The 20,477-nt window shown below is 42.4% G+C and overlaps 1 protein-coding gene across 3 annotated transcripts; it reads left to right on the top strand.

Annotated features, from left to right (window-relative positions):
• The first annotated feature begins 66 nt into the window (after positions 1-66).
• Positions 67-19,724, top strand: cep68 (centrosomal protein 68). Of its 3 annotated transcripts, none has more exons than XM_038737990.1 (9): positions 67-213; positions 5,773-5,856; positions 5,962-6,263; positions 9,414-10,439; positions 13,810-14,011; positions 14,276-14,451; positions 14,645-14,767; positions 17,538-17,634; positions 17,739-19,724. In XM_038737990.1, the coding sequence occupies exons 3-9, from the start codon at positions 5,994-5,996 to the stop codon at positions 17,894-17,896; spliced, it is 2,052 nt and encodes a 683-aa protein (XP_038593918.1). In that variant the 5' UTR covers positions 67-213; positions 5,773-5,856; positions 5,962-5,993; the 3' UTR covers positions 17,897-19,724. The 3 variants fall into 3 exon arrangements, with proteins under 3 accessions (XP_038593918.1, XP_038593920.1, XP_038593919.1); XM_038737991.1 differs by lacking the exon at positions 67-213 and adding an exon at positions 282-299; XM_038737992.1 differs by lacking the exons at positions 17,538-17,634; positions 17,739-19,724 and adding an exon at positions 14,954-15,353.
• The last annotated feature ends 753 nt before the right edge of the window (positions 19,725-20,477 follow it).

The raw sequence follows: 20,477 nt of genomic DNA, 5'->3' as shown, positions 1-20,477 counted from the left end.
GATGTTAGAATAACACTTGTACTAACCACAGACTGTATATAAAAACTACTAACAGACTTCATACAGGACAGAATTTGAGGAGAGGCACGTGAAGGCAGCGCGGTTAGAGGAAGGAGGCTGCAGCAACAAAGCCGCTGTGAAGAGGGCTAACGTGAACGTTAACGTGAACGTTAGGTTCTGCTGGCCGCTCCCTGACACACGGAGCCAAATGTGGTACGTATGGAACTTGTATTGTTCTGACGCTGACGCTAACAGCTGCTTGAGGAGTTTTGTACTCAGGCTTCTTTGATAAATTTGCGGTAAGTGACAATTGGTCTGACTTCCGCCCACCAAATACACAGCAACGTTAATGGGCGGTGGGAAATACTTTCTATTTCTGAAAAGGAAGCTTGGTGGGTCATAATGATGCCGAATTTGCGATACGCTTCCAAAGAATTGTGAGAGGACTGAAGTTGGCTTCATTGGGCATGCACGGTTGTCGAGAAGCGAAGACACGTTCAATAGCAGGGTTTTTGAAAGGAGTTTGTGTGTAGCACAGTCATCATATTATTGAAGTCACAAAGCCAGCGATACCTTGGCGCTTTCTGCAGCCCGCGGCTTCACGTTTGGTTCTGCCGCTTACATTTTGGCGAGCTTTTGACGCGTAAGCTACTGACCGGAACCTAGACTGGATTAAAGAAGGCCAGAACCCTAGGATAAATAGACCTTAGAACACTTACATCGCCAGCACGGGGGACCACAGTGGCCCCTCGCTTTGTAACGTTATCGCTCATTTAATGCTTGGTGCCACTGCTTGTTGCCATGGTTTCCTCCAGTCCCACACTGGCCATTGTTTCCTGTCTTTGACATTCTATTTAAGTTTGAACAAATGAGCAAAGGCTAAAGCATGAGGTTCACTCAGCTGTCATCAGCTCTGTGTTAATGATCAACATTAGGGAACCATGAATGAATAAGCACAACAGCTGACTGAATGCATACAACAGTCCAGGGGGAAAGCAATGAGATGAACCTTTCAGTGTGCTTCTGTGTAGTGATAGAACAACTGGGCCAATATCTGGCATTTTGAGATAATCAGCATCAGCCGATGCCTGCACTCAGGAGGCCAATAAACAAACAGTGTACATATTGTACACAGTGTACAAACATATTGGTCGAACAATGTTATTGCTCCACCTTGTGAGTTTTGGGAAGGTGGTAAAATAGTTAGGAGCCCTAAATGTCCTCAGCCATCATCCTCTTTTCTAAATTAACAAGTTTTTCCTATCCTAAATGACAGCGGCTCTAATCTTCCACCATTACTGGCTAGTGTTGTATTTTTATAGTGTAGAGGAAAATGCAGCTGACGTCACTTCTGACAAACTGTACCCCCCCCCCCCCCCCTAAACACCAGTCACGTTCTGAAATCTTCAGCAGAACCCAATGTTGTTTCTATTTTATTCATTAATGAAAATTCCATCTAAAACAACACGTTACTGGCTGAGATAATTGTACTCTGCATGGAATAATGGAATTATACATGACTTTTCTCTCTAAATATCGGCAGTGACAATTGAAAAACCCATATCGGTCGACCACTAGGCCTGCTTCTGTGTACATTCCACATTTGAGGCATCATCGCGTCTGTTTTTCAGGTGTGGGCACATGTTTGCTGTTATTTTCTTGTCACAAAATGATGTGCTGTTGCGACAATATCAAAGCTATTACCATAGGCTATTACTCAGGTTAGCTAAAGGTGATCAACTTCTAAGGAAAAGAACCGTTTCCAAATACATACTGTAAAATATCTACAGTATTTACATACTGTAGAAAATCTGACTTATGCTGCTGTTTCTGCAGTCTGTTTTCAAACAGTAAGTGAATTGTGGTTGCTAAAGTGGAACATACGCTGGTACTGTGTTGTTGTTTTTTTTTTTTTTTTCTGGAGTTGCATGTACCCATTGCTATACCAGCCTTTCCAGCCATGATGTGTGTGTCAGGTAAATTTAAGTGACTTGTCCACGGACATTCAGCTTGTGATGTGAGCTATAGCAACAGGAGAGTTGTGAGTATTGGCTCTGGGACCGTCTCGTCCAGCAACTGTTGTGACAGTATGCTAACCCACAACTTAGCTAATGTTAGTTACAGTACTCACTCCGGTATTGTTCGCTCTATGTCATGGTGTTGGATTTCTCCTGAATTGCATACCCCACCTATAAGAGCTTAGCATCTTTAACACTGATGCTGCTGACATCACGTATCCTGCAGCCATTACTGTGGCTGTGCACGTCGCACGTGGGTGTCGACTGCTTAACATGATCAGAGATCCAGGGCCGGTGTGAAAGAGTGAATGGTTTTGCAGTGGATCATATTCATCCTAGCAGTTAGAGAGCGTTCCAGCCTTTGACATTTTTCTCGTGACTCTAGCACCATCTTCTCTAGGCCATCACCATGGAAACCAGGCATACATTCACTGTGGTCACAATAGAGGATAAGTGTGAGAGGTTCACCCACCATCCCAGATCCTGAGAGTAGGCCAACGAGACAGGAAAACACGTGGTGATCCTGTCATTACTGAGACACTATTGTTACAGAATGTGTGTGTCACAATCTGCCTCTCTGTCCTTCCCTCCAGCCACATTCCCACCTCCTCAAACACACACACACACACACACACACGGGGCCTTTCTGAGACCACCCCCGAAATCCCCTACACCCTCTGTCTACCCACTTCCTCTCCATTTGCATGTCCACCAAGCAGGAACCTGCGGGTCTGAAAAGTGAAGCCCATGCGGAAGTGCCTTAAACCCGCATTCTGTCTAGCGGCCAGCAGGGGGCGACTCCACTGGCAAGTCTGAGTGCATTGGAGTCTATCACAAAATGAGCCTACTTCTCACTTCATTTGAGTTTAAGGTCTCAGTCGCTAGTTTCCTGTCTTCTTCAACACAGCATGATCATTTAGTAAATTATGGTCCCATTTAGAGGAAAATAGACCATAAAGCAGCGTAAGCTTTAGGGCATGGCTATCTTGTGATTTGCTGCCATACTCTTCACTAATCCACCAGATGCCCTTGGACTTTCCCTCCTGACTGCCACACCCAACAACACACCTGTTCTCTCTTCCCTCTTCTGCTCTACAGTTACCTGGCCTACTCCGTCTAGTCTGTCATCTGTTTCCACTTTCCCCTCATCAGCCCTGCAGATACCTAACTGGACCATTCCCACTGGCCAGTTTAAGTTAAATTGTTTCCTGTAGATCCAGTGTACCTGAGAACTGCTTGCTTGCCCCTTTATTTGTCTGTTTGGGCTGCCGTCTCTGATTTGGACTATTGCCTGCCACACCATCCCACAAACCCTTGTTATTGCATCACTGAACTGCATCAGCTCTGCCTCAAGCGTCTGCATTTGGGTCCTATATCCTGTGTTCCTGTTACCGTGGTTGCATCACAGTTTGTACCTTTTTTAGAAATGGGCTCAGGTGACGCTAATACATATTTAAAGCTCAGTGATACCACCAAGAGAACAAAGCACACTGCAGACTGCTTTATTATATTCAAGCAATCATCTTAAAGCTGGGCTCAGACTACAGGAGATTTCACTCTTAATCAACAGTGGTATGCTAGCTATTGTTAGCCTCAAGTGCTAGAATGTTTACCATTGCTGGGCAACGGTCGGCAGCTGTGGGACTAACGTTAAACTTGTCTGTCTCATTGGCTACTGAGGTCCCACTCGGAATGACGTAATCATCCAGATTTTAACTCCTAAGCTCCAACATTGAAATGATCAGGGCCACGTGAACATTGATGGATGTAAAAGCCTGTTTATAGTGAATCACAGCAACAACAAATGAGAGGAAGATGAAAACGGACCTGCTTGTGAGGTGAAAGTTAGAAAGCAAATGTTGTTTGATGGCCACAGCGGTGGGGCCACAAACAAAAGAAAATGCAGCGAGTTAACAGAATAAAAGGATTCTATCACACCTGTCGGCTTGTATATTGGCATATCGCAATATCAGTCAAAATAATCTTTTTTGGAAAGTTTTTTTTCAAAATCGTTCAGCCCTACCCTCAGATGATCAGGACTTATATTTCTCACAGTTTGAGTTCCATGTTTGCACTTTGGACAGTCATTGTTGTGTCTCTTGTTCATATTTCTTAGTACAAAATTTAGCTGAGCCAGAACCTTGGCTAAAAAACATTGATAGCATGAACAATGGTCTCCGAGTTCTCGACATGTGCCCAGAGCTCTGACCACACTGCCATATCAGGAGAGCCCCTGGACAGAGAGTATTCTTCCTCGTTGACCCGGTGAGCACAAGCAGGTCTGAGCATGCAGTCTTAATGAGATCAGTCAGGTGAGGAGCGAGCATATCATTACACCAAGTGGATGCTTATCAGGCCTGCTGCTTAGTGATCCCACAACAATAGGTAGAAACATTCTACTCACTAAGGAAAATGTGTATGTGCCACTTAGATATGTGTGTTTATCTGCAACACGACAATATTTAATTTAAGATGGTATTTTGACACATTAAAAAATATTTCGCTGATTTGAAAACTGCAGTATGCCGTTTCGATGAATTGTTCAGGCCTTTCTGCTATAGAGGTCAAAATATCAGGGTTTGCATGTGGTTTCTGGCTTGGAATGGGTTCTGGCTTTGGTTATTTTAAAATGCAATTTGCTAAGCCACGCCCTGAATACACAGCTGGCCAATCACAGCGCAGTATAGGACTTGCTCTGAGGTCCGACACTTTCATGGCTGCGCTCCATTGACTCTAATGCAAAAAGAGTTGTTTTCTAGCTTTTTATTTTTTGGCTGGATTTTTCCAAGATATGGTCAAACGCTGTTCCTAGGGCACTTGTAATAATTACCGTCACAACCCAGAGAGTTCAAAAGTACAATGTATTGTCTTTCCAAAACCTAAAATAAATCCAGAAAATGTCGGCTATGGATTATTCCTAATGTAATGTTAGCTAACGCTAACTAGCTTCCTACGGAATGTAATGTAATAAAGCCCTACTGTTCTGCTTTGTAATGATGAATAGGGGCCTAACCAGCTTTACAGGAACAGTGTTGATCCTTGATATCGTTGTCTTTTGTCTCAATCGTCGGGGTGTCATGTGGTGGTTCACTTGTACTGTGTGATTGGTAGGCTTTAGCTTCTATCTTTCATTTTTTTTTCACGTCCGTTTGAGTCAGTTTCAGTCAGTCTGAGAGCCTGAATACAACCTTCAAATGTATAATGCAACAGTAACTAAAGGGGGCGGGGCTTGGCGAAGGGTCAATTCATAAAGAAATTCCTCTTTTGATTTTTTTGTTTATCAGAATTATGGGCATTGAATTTGCTGCTGATCAACTGACTGTTTCAGCACTAACCGCTTTGGGTCTCTTGGTTGGGTTTGGGTCTCAAATATGACCATAGGGGTCAAGCAGGTCGGGTCTTAGAGACACACGGGTTGGATATAGGTCTCAGTTTAAGACTTGTGAAGAACTTTATTCTGATGTGAAAATAGGCAACTGTTTCCCATAACAATTTTATATGGTGATGATATGTCAGATGATGTGTATTGAACTTATTCTGCTGCCAGCTGGTGGCCAAAAAATGAATGAACACGCTTAAATGTGCTTGTGTAAAATCTCTTAATTACAGCATCATTCAAGTCTTGTTTTTAGAGAAATTAGACAGTTCTCATGAAAAGGTGCTTTAGGTCAGAAATGTTAGCTTCTTTTACTTCTCAAGTCATCTGTGAATGTGTTACTCTGTCTTTATGTACTTCTTTCCTTTGTCATTACAGTGCTCAACTGTGCTTCAACATGATGTTTGTTGCTGAGAAGATGCTGGACAAAGAACTCTGCCACAACCCTGCAGCTCTTTCAAGGTGCATGGATGAAACCAAAAAATTCAATTAATAAAACATTTTCAATGACTTAAAAAAAAATACATTAATAACACTGAATGTTTCTAAACTGTTATGTTCCTTTAGTTGACCAGACCTTCCTACATCGCCTTTGTCTAATGGAAGCCAATGGATGCAGCCAGCGATGGAGGATGCATCTCCCAGAGTTTAAACACAGCAGCAGATGCCAGAGTCTGGCCACAAATGACACTGAAAGAGGCAAGACAGAGAGAGAAAAAGACGGAGGAGGACCACACAAAAGTGTGACTATGGCGCCCACCTCCAGGTATCTGACAGACAGACAGTATGTAATGAGAAAGCCTCTGTTCTCTTCAGAACAACATGCGTCTATTTTAAAGAAGACGGATCCACAGAAGCACACAGAGGAGGTAAGGAGGACTGAGAGGAAATTACTACTTCGAGTATAATGTATCACAACTGATTCTGTAGAATCATTTTAGAGGAAATGATATTGCATGTTTTAAATTCTATTAACTACAGACTATTTCAGATGTGATGTGATGGTAATTTTACATGTCGACCTCGTGTATAAATCCCAGACCCAGAGTCACAGTGACAATCTGACTAAGTTGGACCTAATATTTTCACAACACTCCCAACACTGGTCAGGCCTGAACTGAGTGCCATCATAATGTAAAGACTCCAGCTGCACACGTTCAAATGCACACAGACTTTGTAGTCATTTGTTGTTTTGATAGCCAAGCCTGCCGAGGAAACATGATGATTACTGCACAATCAGGTCTGAGAGAGAGGCTGAAATCTACCAGCAGACAATGACCCAGCTAATTCTCCCATAAATGACATGTCACTGTGGTACAGCACGTGGAAAGCAAACCGAACAGCCTCCTAACCTGACAACCATGCACTGCCATCACATGGCGATGAGAAAAGAAGTTGCTCAAAGTTTATCAAGCGACTTTTGCTGCTAACTCACTGGACACATTACAGCAAGCACAGTGTTTTCAAGGCTGTAATGTGGACATTTAAGGGTTCAGATTAGAGTTGTGACAAAACACATACAGTGAGGAAAATAAGTATTTGAACACCCTGCTATTTTGCAAGTTCTCCCACTTAGAAAGCATGGAGGGGTCTGAAATTGTCATCGTAGGTGCATGTCCACTGTGAGAGACATAATCTAATCTGTAGTTTTTCACCAGGTTTGCACTGCAGGAGGGATTTTGGCCCACTCCTCCACACAGATCTTCTCTAGATCAGTCAGGTTTCTGGGCTGTAGCTGAGAAACACGGAGTTTGAGCTCCCTCCAAAGATTCTCTATTGGGTTTAGGTCTGGAGACTGGCTAGGCCACGCCAGAACCTTGATATGCTTCTTACAGAGCCACTCCTTGGTTATCCTGGCTGTGTGCTTCGGGTCATTGTCATGTTGGAAGACCCGGCCTCGACCCATCTTCAATGCTCTAACTGAGGGAAGGAGATTGTTCCCCAAAATCTTGCAATACATGGCCCCGGTCATCCTCTCCTTAATACAGTGCAGTCGCCCTGTCCCATGTGCAGAAAAACACCCCCAAAGCATGATGCTACCACCCCCATGCTTCACAGTAGGGATGGTGTTCTTGGGATGGTACTCCTCATTCTTCTTCCTCCAAACACGGTTAGTGGAATTATGACCAAAAAGTTCTATTTTGGTCTCATCTGACCACATGACTTTCTCCCATGACTCCTCTGGATTATCCAAATGGTCATTGGCAAACTGAAGACGGGCCTGGACATGTGCTGGTTTAAGCAGGGGAACCTTCCGTGCCATGCGTGATTTCAAACCATGACGTCTTAGTGTATTACCAACAGTAACCTTGGAAACGGTGGTCCCAGCTCTTTTCAGGTCATTGACCAGCTCCTCCCGTGTAGTTCTGGGCTGATTTCTCACCTTTCTTAGGATCATTGAGACCCCACGAGGTGAGATCTTGCATGGAGCCCGAGTCTGAGGGAGATTGACAGTCATGTTTAGCTTCTTCCATTTTCTAATGATTGCTCCAACAGTGGACCTTTTTTCACCAAGCTGCTTGGCAATTTCCCCGTAGCCCTTTCCAGCCTTGTGGAGGTGTACAATTTTGTCTCTAGTGTCTTTGGACAGCTCTTTGGTCTCGGCCATGTTAGTAGTTGGATTCTTACTGATTGTATGGGGTGGACAGGTGTCTTTATGCAGCTAACGACCTCAAACAGGTGCATCTAATTTAGGATAATAAATGGAGTGGAGGTGGACATTTTTGAAGGCAGACGTGCTGTCTAGCTGATAGACAGGTGTTCAAATACTTATTTGTATTTGCAGCTGTATCATACAAATAAATAGTTAAAAATCATACATTGTGATTTCTGGATTTTTTTTTTTGATTATGTCTCTCACAGTGGACATGCACCTACGATGACAATTTCAGACCCCTCCATGATTTCTAAGCGGGAGAACTTGCAAAATAGCAGGGTGTTCAAATACTTATTTTCCTCACTGTAGTCCGTGAGACGTAACAATGCACAATATTGGGGTCACAAGAATAGAAGATTTTATTTTTAAAATGTAATTTAAAAGAAATTTTCATTGACTAAATACTCTCCTCCAGAAGATTTTGAGCATTAAACACTTAATTCCCTGCATTCTAGAGACATTTTCTGCACCAATTTATGGTGGAAATGTCTTTATTTATATAAAGGGGAATACAAAATTCAGGTGGCAGGTGAAAATTCAGAATATAAAAATAGAATATAATGAAGTAATCAATAAAAAATAAATCTTTTAGCTTAACAATGCAGATCTGTTTTATTTCTTTGTTCTATATTTACATTGCATGTTTTCTTATTGTGCCAAAAACATTTTCTCATAGCACTTGCATTTGTTATTTAACATTTCTTGTTGTAAGCTATTTTTCAGAACATTTTTAACAAACGCTTTCAAAAAGTGGTTGGGACATGTCACCAGGATCCCCAGTGTAAATGACACCTATGGGTGTTTCTCTTCTGCTGCGGATGTAGCAAGTAGAGCAGTCATTGTAGGTTTAAGCTCTGACCTGGCTGCTGCCAAAGCAGGAATACAGAAAACCCTTGTATGGAATGAGTGTGTGTGTGTGTGGGGGGGGGGGGGGGGTGGTAGTGTTGGGAAAAGAAACTGATTCAAAAGTCGTCTTGTCACGTTTGGAGTTTTTCAAACGCCAGTGAAAGTTATTAGCCAATGGCAACCACCACATTTTTCCTGCTTTGCATCAGGACTGTGGAGCCACTGTCAGTGATGCAGCCTGTGAGAGAAGTGAGAACTCTTCCTTCAGATCGTTACTGTTGCACGCAGCGCTGTGCTCCAGCAGTGACAGCACTCCCTCTGTGGACCAGATACTAAATGTCATGTGAGATTTGTGGGCTGATTCTGCAACGGTCCTGTCACGTTTGAATAGAGCCATTACAGTACATGTACATAACAGAAACCTACAGTATGTGTCTGAATGTCCCAAAGCCTTTCCTTTAACAGACAGCAATGTTACAGTATCTGTTTTTAATTCTGTCCGTTTCCTGCCTTGTAGGAGAATCATTTGGGTGTTAGCAGAAGAGAAGAAAATCTGCAACACACTGACATGAACTTCTTGACCAGAGCAAGAGGAGAGATGACCCCAGAGAGCCTGGCCTTCTCTCGCAGTGACATCTCAGCTCCCTCAGTCTCTAGAGAAGACCTCAGCTCACCCTTAGGTGCTTTCCCTGGCAGCAGATTAGCTCAGCGGAGCCTCTCAAGCTCCATCCTGGAGGTCCAGAGATTAAATCCACCTTTGAGGCCGCGACTGACCTCCACTGTCCTGTATCCTACCTACACCCCTCGCTCAGGGTATTCCAGGTCAGGCCATACTCGGCTCAGGCTGGGGAGGGGGACAGAGAGAGGTGGGGAAGAGACCAAACTATGCTCATCTGGAAGACACTCAAAAGGACACCTGATGTCTCCCTATCAGGCGAACTACTGGGCCTGTGCCATCCCTAAAGCTCTGCCTCCATCTCCAGACAGGCATTTTGCAGGATGGGACCCAAATAAGGAGTACCAGGCCCTGCTGGACTACACCTACCCTCTGAGACCAGGACAGGTGGTCAGTGAGTGGGACACCTCCAAGCCCCAAGGAGACTCTGTCCTCCAAACAGACCCCAACCTTCAGGACTCAGGGATTGAACTGGACCACCTTTGCAGCTCCACCAGCCTGTCGGGGTTGGGCTTTACTGTGAGTGGCTCAGGGCAAACCAGAGAAAGAAGCACACTCAGTGTGAGTCATATGTCTCCTGACCTGCAGGGCTTCACCTCAGATGGTCTGTCCTCCAGTGCCCTGATGTCCCGAACAGACCCGGTGGGTTTGTCCTTGAACAGTCTGGACTGCAGCAAGAACAGAGATGGAACGAATCGGTGTGAAGGTCACCATCATCAGCACCATGCACTATCCTCCTCCACCTCCGCTTCTTTTATCCACTCAACCAGTGTTCTTCCACGGTCCAGGTGTGTATGTGGGGAGGTGGACCAGGAGTTCTGGCCTCTTCCAGAGCAGCTGGAGGAGCTGCAGCTGCTATCCAGACAGGTCAGTGCTGTGAACACGTTGTCTTTTTATTCAAGGACCACACTGGTGTGTTGAAACCCGTTACTACAAATCACTCATACTTTGATCATTTTCCACAGAGTACGTATTCAAATTGCATTCATTTCACCTTGGTCTGAAAATCCACCTGGCTCTAGCTGTTGTGAGAAATGCATTGCCTTCAGTTACATCATTGTTGTGTAAAACTGCAGTTATGAGATGGTGCATTCAGTGACGCCTCAACATCCTATAATAGTCATCTTCCAAAAATCATCACACTGATGAGTGCTAATGTAAAAAAAAATATTGAGGGCAGTAGATGGATGTTGCACTTTGTGAAAAAGATCCTGAAACATTTGCTGTAAAGCCACACATATGCTGTATATCTGTGGAATACAGCAACAGTATGATATGTTTGTTGGCACTTGAATCTTCAACAACAACATGCAGCAGTGACTTAGCTCAGGCCGTGGCACATGGGTGATTACAAATGGGTTAAAACATGCAACACCAACAGTATGGTCCCTAAATCTGTAAGGTACAGTCATAGCAGTTTATTCACACTCTGCAGATTGTATTTAGTTTGATCACTCTGGCCAAGTGAGGATTAAAAAAAAAAATCTGACCTTTAAAGTAGTGTGGTGTGGTCCTATTAGGTTTGAGAACAATAACATTTATGGATTGCTCTTGCATTTTAAATAAGGCCATGTTGAGGATAAATGTAATCATCAAGGAGTCACTTGGCTGCTGCTCCTCCCTGCCAGGCAAGGTGATGCCACACAGCATCTCCTGCAAAGCCTCCACCTCCTTGAGACTGAACAGGTGGAGGTCACCACCACCACATAGAATAAAACATCTAACTATTCATTTCCAAAACCATTGAGGGTCAAATTTTAAGAGTAGCGTGTTTCACTGTTTCAGCTGAGTCCTATGTGTTCTAGCTAAGACGTTTTGTGTTTTCAAGTAGAGCACTTTGCTACATTTGAGGTCACATGCATTACAGTGTAAAAAAACAAAGTCAGAGAGAGTCCTGATAAACGGTGTAAGAATAGATCTAAAGAAATCTGCAGCTGCAGCAGAGAAGAAGCCGCAGCTGCAGCCGGAGGAGGGCAGCGCTCCAGAGAGCTCCATGTCCAGAGAAGTGACCCCCTTGAAAACATACATGTTCTCAATGTAAACGTTCACTGGCCGAGTGTCTGCCGGTGAGAGAGGTGCAGTCCCAACCGGGCTGGGCTTAGCAGTTTGAACAGTACAACAATGCAAGATAAAAAATAATTATGTCACTATGGGATATGGTTAAGGATAGCATTACTGGACCTCTGCAGAGGTTACAAAAAGATGGCATACTTTAATTAATCTCTGGTTTCACCACCCCGGGAGCATGCCAAGTGACCAAACCCAAATACACAATGATGAGTGAACAACAGGTGCCTGCTGGGTCTGACTAACAAGCTAAATGTTCATGGGATTAGGTCTTTCTACTTTATTTTTTATTTTTGTTATTTTTTTGAATAATCTGTCACAGTTGTGACTGCAGTGACTCACTGAGCTCTAAAATGTTGTGGAGTGCAGCAGCATAGAGAGGGACTGGTTACAGTGGGACAGAGGCCGAGTGGACTGGTTACAGTGGGAAAGGTTCCTGAGTTTGAAGAGAAGTCTGAATTGATACCAGTTGGTGAATTTTCTCTCTAATAATTAGAATCTTATCAATATAGCCGCAAGCAGCAATGATCGGGATCCAAACAAGTCTGGAAAACCGCAACATTTTAAATTTAGTATTGGCCAGTTTTGTTTAATTGTCTGTGTGTTGTCTCTTTCCTGGTTAATTCTAGTTAGAATACACTGAGGAAGGCTGTTGTAGAATTGATTCTCAGTCTTAGAAAAGGAATATATTGTTGGTTTGGACATAGTGGTGTGATGTTATTTAATTGAATAGGTTGTCATATAACCACCATTGGTGACATTTTCTTTATCCCAGTAAAGTAAATTTTAACTGACGTACTTTGTATTTTTGTCTAAGTAGATATTTACACAAGTAATATTACTTAAAATTCTAGTACTCTTCCAAACCCTGCTTAAATGAAGCTGTATATTAGATCAACTGATGTACAAATCTCTAAATGTAGGGGTATGTTAATGTGGAAATGCTCATTAACATCGTCACAAGCTGCAGGGAAAGGGAGGAGTCGCCCAGAGCTCTTACTAAATGGACAGAAAATTTAAGGAGAGCTGTCCGGTCCTGCTTTGTCTTTATGATACCCCGTAAACTATCAAACAATTGCCAGGAAAACTCAATTTTTTTTGGAAATGGAGTTATTACCCCTAATGCCAATAATAAAATAAAATTTGAATAGCTCTTTGAAGGTATGAGTTTTGTTTTGTATCATATTTGATACATTTGGAATTTATTGTAATGTTTTGCCCACATCATGTTTTTTTTTAAAACAACAAAAAACATGCAGAACACAACATGTTTCAGCATCATCATCTTCCCCTAACTGCTCCATGTCACTTGAATTGCAACCCATAATCAGGATATCTTCAATGCTGTACTTATTTGCCACTTAAAAATTACAAGCCAAACACAAATTACTGTGTATTTCTCCTCTGAATTGGTCAGTTTTTATTTAAATTCAACGATTATTATGAAGTAAGTCTTGGAAACATCCAATTACATTTAGCATCTCGATAGAGCAGGAAAATACAATATAGGCTAAAAATCTCAATTTCTACTCAAAATATACCTAATTATATCTATCTTCAACCTTTAATTAGTTAAAAGGGTGTATGTAGCTGAATGGAATGCATAATGATGGATATGCAATAAAACTATGAGTTACAGATGTATACATAAATTACCGTACATACCTGCTGTATCTATTTGATACACACATTTTCAACACAATTTTACTATAAAATAAGTTATGAAATATTAAGTAACTATACTTCAATCCAGTAAATATTCATATTGAAGCATCCAAAACAATTTGAATGTTTTTCTCACCTTAACTCGTTTAAAATTAGCAAAAGTTTCCCTGCAAAACCACCTGTAGGTCACCGATTGACAACTTCCATTTTGGCTGTCTCAATTGAAGGACCTATGGTGGATGAATAGCAGCCCCCTGGAGGATTATCCGTGCATTGCATGTATCTGATTGTATACATCAGTTTTTTGGGGAAACAATTGTCAACCTGAGAATGCAGAGGTCTCTAAAACTCATGTATCATAACGATACACTTGGCGTTACATTAACACAGATCTCAGTATACAGTAACATGGATGGCCACAAACATGCCTCTGTTTTTTAGCTGTAATGTCAGTGGTTTTTGTTCCCTCAGCTAAAGACTGAAAGTATTTGGTCCCTGTGGGCAGGTGAGGGAGGTGACGGCACAGCTGAACCGGCCTGTCACAGCCAGCTGGGAGTCTCTGGGCCCAAGGACCAACTCGGTCCTGTCCTCCATCAACCTGCCTGAGAAACACGAGGCTGAAGTCAAAGAGCTGGAGGCCAACAATCAAGACACATGTGAAGGAAAAGATGAGCTGGGCAGAGCGGAGAGAAGTGCTGCTCGGACAGGTATTTCTTCTATACACACTGACTGGATGTTTATATTTTGGGCCAATTTGCTCTTAAGGGTCATTTCACCCAAATGACATATTGCCCCCCCCCCCCCATGCAGAGAGTTTTGGGTTTTATTTGTCCAGGTTTAGAGAAGTCTGTCTGAGATATCTGTCTATACCCCAACACAATGGTGGTGAATGGAATTTAGTTTGTGGTGCTTACAGCACTGAAAATTGATCTCTCAGATATTCCAAATATCCAACTATTGTCCTTGAGCAGCTGATCACAGGAGTCCTGGAGCCTGGGTGGAGCCTATTGGAGGGGGACTGAGTTGGTCCAGTCTCAGGGAGGTAGAGGCTTTGGTGGAGCAGCTGGGTGGCCTCACCTTGCCTGGCAGGCAGAGGAGCAGCCAGGAGGACCAGGAACCAAGCGACTCCTTGATGCAACACATCCAGGTAGAGACATGATCTGACCTGCCATAAAAGATTCTGACTGTATGTCAAAGTGCAACACTCCTACATCTGACAGTGTGAGACAATGGACCCCTCTGCCTTTATAGTGACATACTGGGTGTTGACTGTATTTGAAATCAAAAATCTGCAGGGTTTGATTCTTGATGCATTAAGTAGCTGAGTGTGTTTGTTCCAGGTATTCTGTTCACACCTGGAGCAGCTCATCCAGCAGCTGTATACAGTGTCAGAGAAGATGGAGCGGCTGGCTGCACCCACTGTGGACATAGACAGTGTGAAGTCGTCTCTCGCAGACTATCAGGTGAGGGCTGAGCCTTGAGGCCCTGTCATACTCCGGAGTGGATGCTGACAGCACATGCACACGTGGTTTTAGTTCTACTACACTGCCTTATAGAAACCATATCAAATGTGCATTAACAGTGAAGACATACAAGCTGTTAGTAACTATGACACTTTCCCCCATTCTGTCCCCACATCCTGCATTTAGCCAATTTAGCTTCAATCAAGTTTCCCTCAGCATTCCAAAATATGAGACTTCAGACAGGCTGAAAACTCCAGAGCATTGTCACTGACCCAATTATGGCACTGACCCAAACCCTGTCTTGGCCTAAATGGACTGGCACCACCTTATCTGGCTGATCTCTTATGCCACCATTCTCCAGTCAGAACACTGAGGTCAACAAATCAGCTGCTTTTGGATGTCCCGAGATCAAAGCTAAAAAATAAGGGCGATAGAGCCCTTGAAGTGGCTGTCCCCATCCTATGGAACAGCCTCCCCATGCATATTAAAGCTGCACAGACCCTACAAACGTTTAAATCGCTGCTTAAGACGCACCCTTTTGCAGTAGCTTTTAACCTTCATTAAACCTGGTTTCTGATGTTTTAAAGTGGTGTTGTTTTGTTTCCCTGTAATTCACTTTGGTTGCAGTAATTTTTATACTTGTTATTTATGTATTTGACATCGACCCTGTTCAGCACTTTGGTCAACTGTTTTTAAATGTGCTATAGAAATAAAATTGACATTGACAAACAAACCCACGTTGCATGCTAACCCTAACTTTGGTTGATCAATATCAACTTTATTTATATAGCACACTGAAACAACCATGGTTGTCTGGGGTGCTTTACAGGGTAAAAGTACAACAAGCACATTAATTACAAGGTAAATATACACAGTATATCATAGAATATATGATATAATAAATAAAGGTTAGATATTAATAATTTACTGTGAGGTTTTCAAAGTGTGGTAATCAAACACAGTTTGACTGACGGAGATGCTTGCTAACTAACTTTTAAGCTGAGCTTTGAGCCAAGAATTTTTTTTACTCAAGTCAGTTCTTATGAGTAATTCTGAGAAGCTTGATAAATACGGGCCCAGGTGTTTTGTGAAATTCAGTGACAGATGAACGCGTTGAGTCGCACGTGTATGGACGTAGGCTCGCAGCAGAATTCTGTGTTGCTCGATAAAGAAGCTACATTATTAAGTGATTGTCAAAATGGATAAATAATAATAATCTTTATTTGTAGAGCACTTTTCAAAAACAAGTTACAAAGTGCTTTAACAAGTGTAAAGACAATAATACCCAAGAGACAATAATACAAAAACAATGAAAGCATGAAAACACTGAAAAGACTAAAATACATGTTTAAGATAAATATAAAATTGATAAAATAAAAGGGATAAAATAAAGTCAAATAAGATCGGGAAAGGCTCTCCTATAAAAGTATGTTTTAAGAAGGGACTTAAAAGAGTTCACTGACTCAGCCGACCTGATTTCCTCGGGCAGGCTGTTCCAGAGCCTCGGGGCCCTGACAGCAAACGCTCTGTCCCCTTTTTTTTTCAGTCGAGACTCTGGAACAGATAGCAGACCTCTGCCCGAGGATCTGCTGGTGTGTATGGGACTAAAAGTTCAGAAATATAACAAGGCTAGGGGCCATGAAGAGCTTTAAAAGAATTTTAAAGTCAATTCTAAAACATACTGGGAGCCAGTGTAATGAAGCTGAGTTCTGGACAGTCTGGAGTCGATCAATAGATTTTTGGGTTAACAAGCTTTGTGATGTGCTGCTCGAAATTTAAATTATTTTCAAACCAAACACCAAGGTTCTTTGCCGCAGGCTTAATGTGATTTACTAGGGAACCAGCAGATGGCAGTATTTGATTTGTCATCTGCTGAGACCCGATGACCAGGATTTCTGTCTTGTCTGAGGTCAGTTGGAGGAAATTATTTGACATCCATTTTCCAACTTCACAAAGGCAGTTGTTAAGTGAACTCAGCATTCCAGGGTCTGTGGATCTGACGGGCAAGTATATTTGTGTGTCATCAGCATAAATATGAAAAGAAATGCCATGTTTATGGATAATATGTCCAAGGGGAAGCAGATACAAGGAAAACAAAATGGGTCCGACCCCTGAGGCACACCATATTTAACTGGACAGAATGAGGAGACATAGTTGTTTACAGACACGCAAAACTTCCTATTTGACAGGTAGGATGAAAACCATCCTAGGGCCGTACCAGAGATCCCCACCCAGTGCCTCAGTCTGTCTAACATGATGTTGTGATCAATGGTGTCAAAAGCAGCGCTAAGGTCCAGGAGTACCAGGACTGAGCACATGCCTTCATCAGCAGACATTAAAAGGTCATTGGTGACTTTAAGCAGGGCAGTCTCAGTGCTGTGGTACTTCCTAAAACCAGATTGAAACTTTTCAAATAATTTGTTATTTTCCAGTACAGTGAGCAGCTGTTTGGACACAATTCTTTCTAGAATCTTTGCAATAAAAAGGCAGTTTTGAAATTGGTCTAAAATTATGTGGGAGGGAGGGATCTAAACCAGGTTTCTTTAAAAGTGAGTTCACGCAAGCCATTTTAAAATAATCAGGGACACAACCAGTAGATAGGGAGCTGTTGAAAACAGAGATCAAATGGGGCCCAACAGAATCTATTACTTTCAGTAAAAACTTTATAGGTTTCCTCAACAAACAGCCCCACTTTATATCTTCAAAAAGCCTGTTACCCACTTCATGCACACTCTGTTGCTGACAGTACAATGTGACGTCGTCTTGTCAGAGTTTTCAGAGAGAAGTGAGCAGCCACCAGCCCCTGACCTCCTGTGTTCTGCACACTGGACAGCTTCTCCTCAGCTGCATCAACACCACGTCTCCACGTCAGTTTGTAACATGCATACATTAAAAACTGAAAAGTAATCTTCCACATTCATCTCATCATTTCCCTTCTAAATCCTTTGACATTCTGTCTCCTCGTTTCCAGTTTTACGAGATGCCCTGCTGTTGATTGAGAGGCAGTCCGGAGCTCTGGAGACCCACGCTGAACACCTTTTCTCCTCCATCCTGTCTGCCATGGACAGCCTGACCCAGCCCAGTCCAGTCCAGCAGAACAGAGAAGAGGACCAGGGGTCCGCTTTGTGAAAAGACTGCAGGACGTGTCTTGTGTACAAGCACATGACTTATTTCACTTATTTATTAATTTTTTCTCTACTTTCTTCCAACAGTTCTGGTTTTTAATGCAAGGCTCAGGTTAATGTTTCACAAAAAGCTCAACCAATGTTTTTTAAACATGTTAGCATCGTGTGTATTAGATGGGTATGTATGCTAATACATGATGTTTTTGTAATGGAGAGAATGATGTCCAGAGATTTTGAAGACGTTTAATGAAGAAAACGTTCAGGAGCAGTTCAGTGTCTAAACTGAGCCCAAAGTGCTCCTAATACAATCTGTTACACTCATATTCAATTAACCTTTCATATTGCACTGTTTTTTCTAGTCAAATGTACTGTCCTCTGATCACTCTATCACTTTTAATGTTTGGCGGTGGTACATGAATAATTATTATTTTTTTCAATTGGAATCTCAAAGAGAATCTTAGACAGACAGGGTTTTAAATGAAACTATATTCCAGCTGGTCCAGTTGGTCTGCTGGGTTCACAGTCACACCTTGCTTTTTAAGTTTGCTTTCATTTAAAAATGGGCCTAAATTCCTTTAAAATGTGTGTAAGCACCTGACATGAACTTAAGAGTCCACAGAGCAGCAGCAGGAGCTCTGATTGACCAGTATCGACTTCTTATACGTTACTTAATTCCATTCTTCCATTTTATGCAACTTTCATTTTCTACTCCTACCTCTCAGAGGGGAATATTGTACTCTTTACTAATGACATTTGTATGACAGCTTTAGTTACTTTTCAGATTACAGTTTTTCATACCAGTGAACATCCTGTGAAAACCATGTATCTCCAAATGTGGTGATTTTGAATGTGAATTTCCCTGATAAACTGAAGGATTAGATGTGTGTGGGCTCAAGGGGAATAACAAAACAGTAGTTGAAAGTTGACAAATTTAAAGTCTGAATAAGAACATGGAATTAATAATTGACATTCTAATGGAAGTTCATTAATACAACATTTACAAATTTAAAAAAAAAAATTTGGTAAGTGAATAATTACTGTGATGACACACTGCTGTGATGACAGTTCAGTTAGTGTTGGAGGACATGAACAGCTCAGAGTCTGGCCTGTGTTCACTCTTGAAGGGAGGTGGACAGTGAGTCACACACCATGTACTGTACTGTAGGACATGGCCATGATTTCACAACCTGAGTTTCTCACAGGGATCAAAGACGTTTTCTTATCAGCTGGTTAAAGAAAGTGATTATATGGTACAGAACGGGGTCACTATCCACATTTCCAACATAACACACAGCCTTAAAACACATTTTCATCTGTCCTTACTGATGTCAGTGCTGTTTGTTATACATGTATGTTATACTTCAGTTCACCCAAATTACAAAGAAGACATTTTCTCTCTAGTGGTAGTCTCCTAAACACTCAAAGTGCTTTACACTTCATGGCACAATTACCCCATTCACACACAGTTATACACTGATGACCGAGCCAACTGCTCATCACAAAGGAACTAACATTCACACAGAGGAGGGGCCGGGGATCAAACCACCGACCTTCTGATTAGTGGAGGACCCGCTCTCTCTCCTGAGCCACAGCCACCCCAGTCTGAAAAAATCTTTCTGTGAGATCTCCGCCTCCACCACAGTACAATGGAGGTGGATGGAATTTAGTTGATAATCTCTTTTTGTCACTTGTTTTAAAACTTCTATTTCCTTCCTAAAGTATACTGTGGCCCCTAGAGACAAAATTGGACAAATGTAACATGGCTTGATAAATCCACTCCAGTTTTGTTGTCATTTGGGTGAACATATCCTCTAAAAAGCCTTAACAACCCCAAAATGCTCTAACTTTTCACTTTATTGTAAAATTCAATCATTGAATAAATCAGATTGTTTAAAATCCTGTCTCTGTATTTGCCATTTTGTGTGCGGTCTGTGTGTATATTTAAAGGAAAGTGGAGAGGTTACTACCCTGACAGGTCAATCAGGTCGGACTAGTTTCAAAGACAATTGGCATAAACTCAATTTTAGGTTAATGGCCATTTATGAGGGAAAGTAGCTGCTGATGTTTCCAGATGGAGTCTTGATGTCAGTGGTGTCAAGTATAGTTAAAGTTGACATGGCCGTCAGTGTCACAGGTGGAAAGGTAGAGGCAGAGGTCATGGAGCGGGATAGGTTGGATCCTGCATTCATGTAACAAAAAGAGGGGATAATGAGGCTTACTGATTGGATTATTCAAACCCAGAGAGGAAGTGGGGAAGACAAAAAGGAAGGGACGAGTGAAACCGATTTTGACATAATGTAGAGAAGAGATGGGATTTCACTGGTCCAGACCTGCTGTCCTGTTCTTACCTGTAACAGAAGGTGGACAGGGGCTGATTGACCTCCACAGTGACATTACAGCGTTTTGCCTACGAACCACAAACAGCAGCTGTGGACTGGAACAGCCTCTGCTCCTTAAACAGAGTGAAGAACCTGGACTATGACAAACACCTGTTTCTCCTGGAACTGGGTGGTCCGGAGTTCACCATCACTGTTTTACATTTCAGGAGAAACTGTTCTCAACTGTACAGTAATGAAGGGAGGAAC

The sequence above is a fragment of the Micropterus salmoides genome, unplaced genomic scaffold, assembly GCF_014851395.1.
Source record: "Micropterus salmoides isolate LMB-PRFRI ecotype aquatic unplaced genomic scaffold, ASM1485139v1 Ms_hic_scaffold_22, whole genome shotgun sequence".
NCBI classification, from domain to species: Eukaryota; Metazoa; Chordata; class Actinopteri; order Centrarchiformes; family Centrarchidae; genus Micropterus; species Micropterus salmoides.
This window is presented reverse-complemented; position numbering and strand designations above follow the sequence as displayed.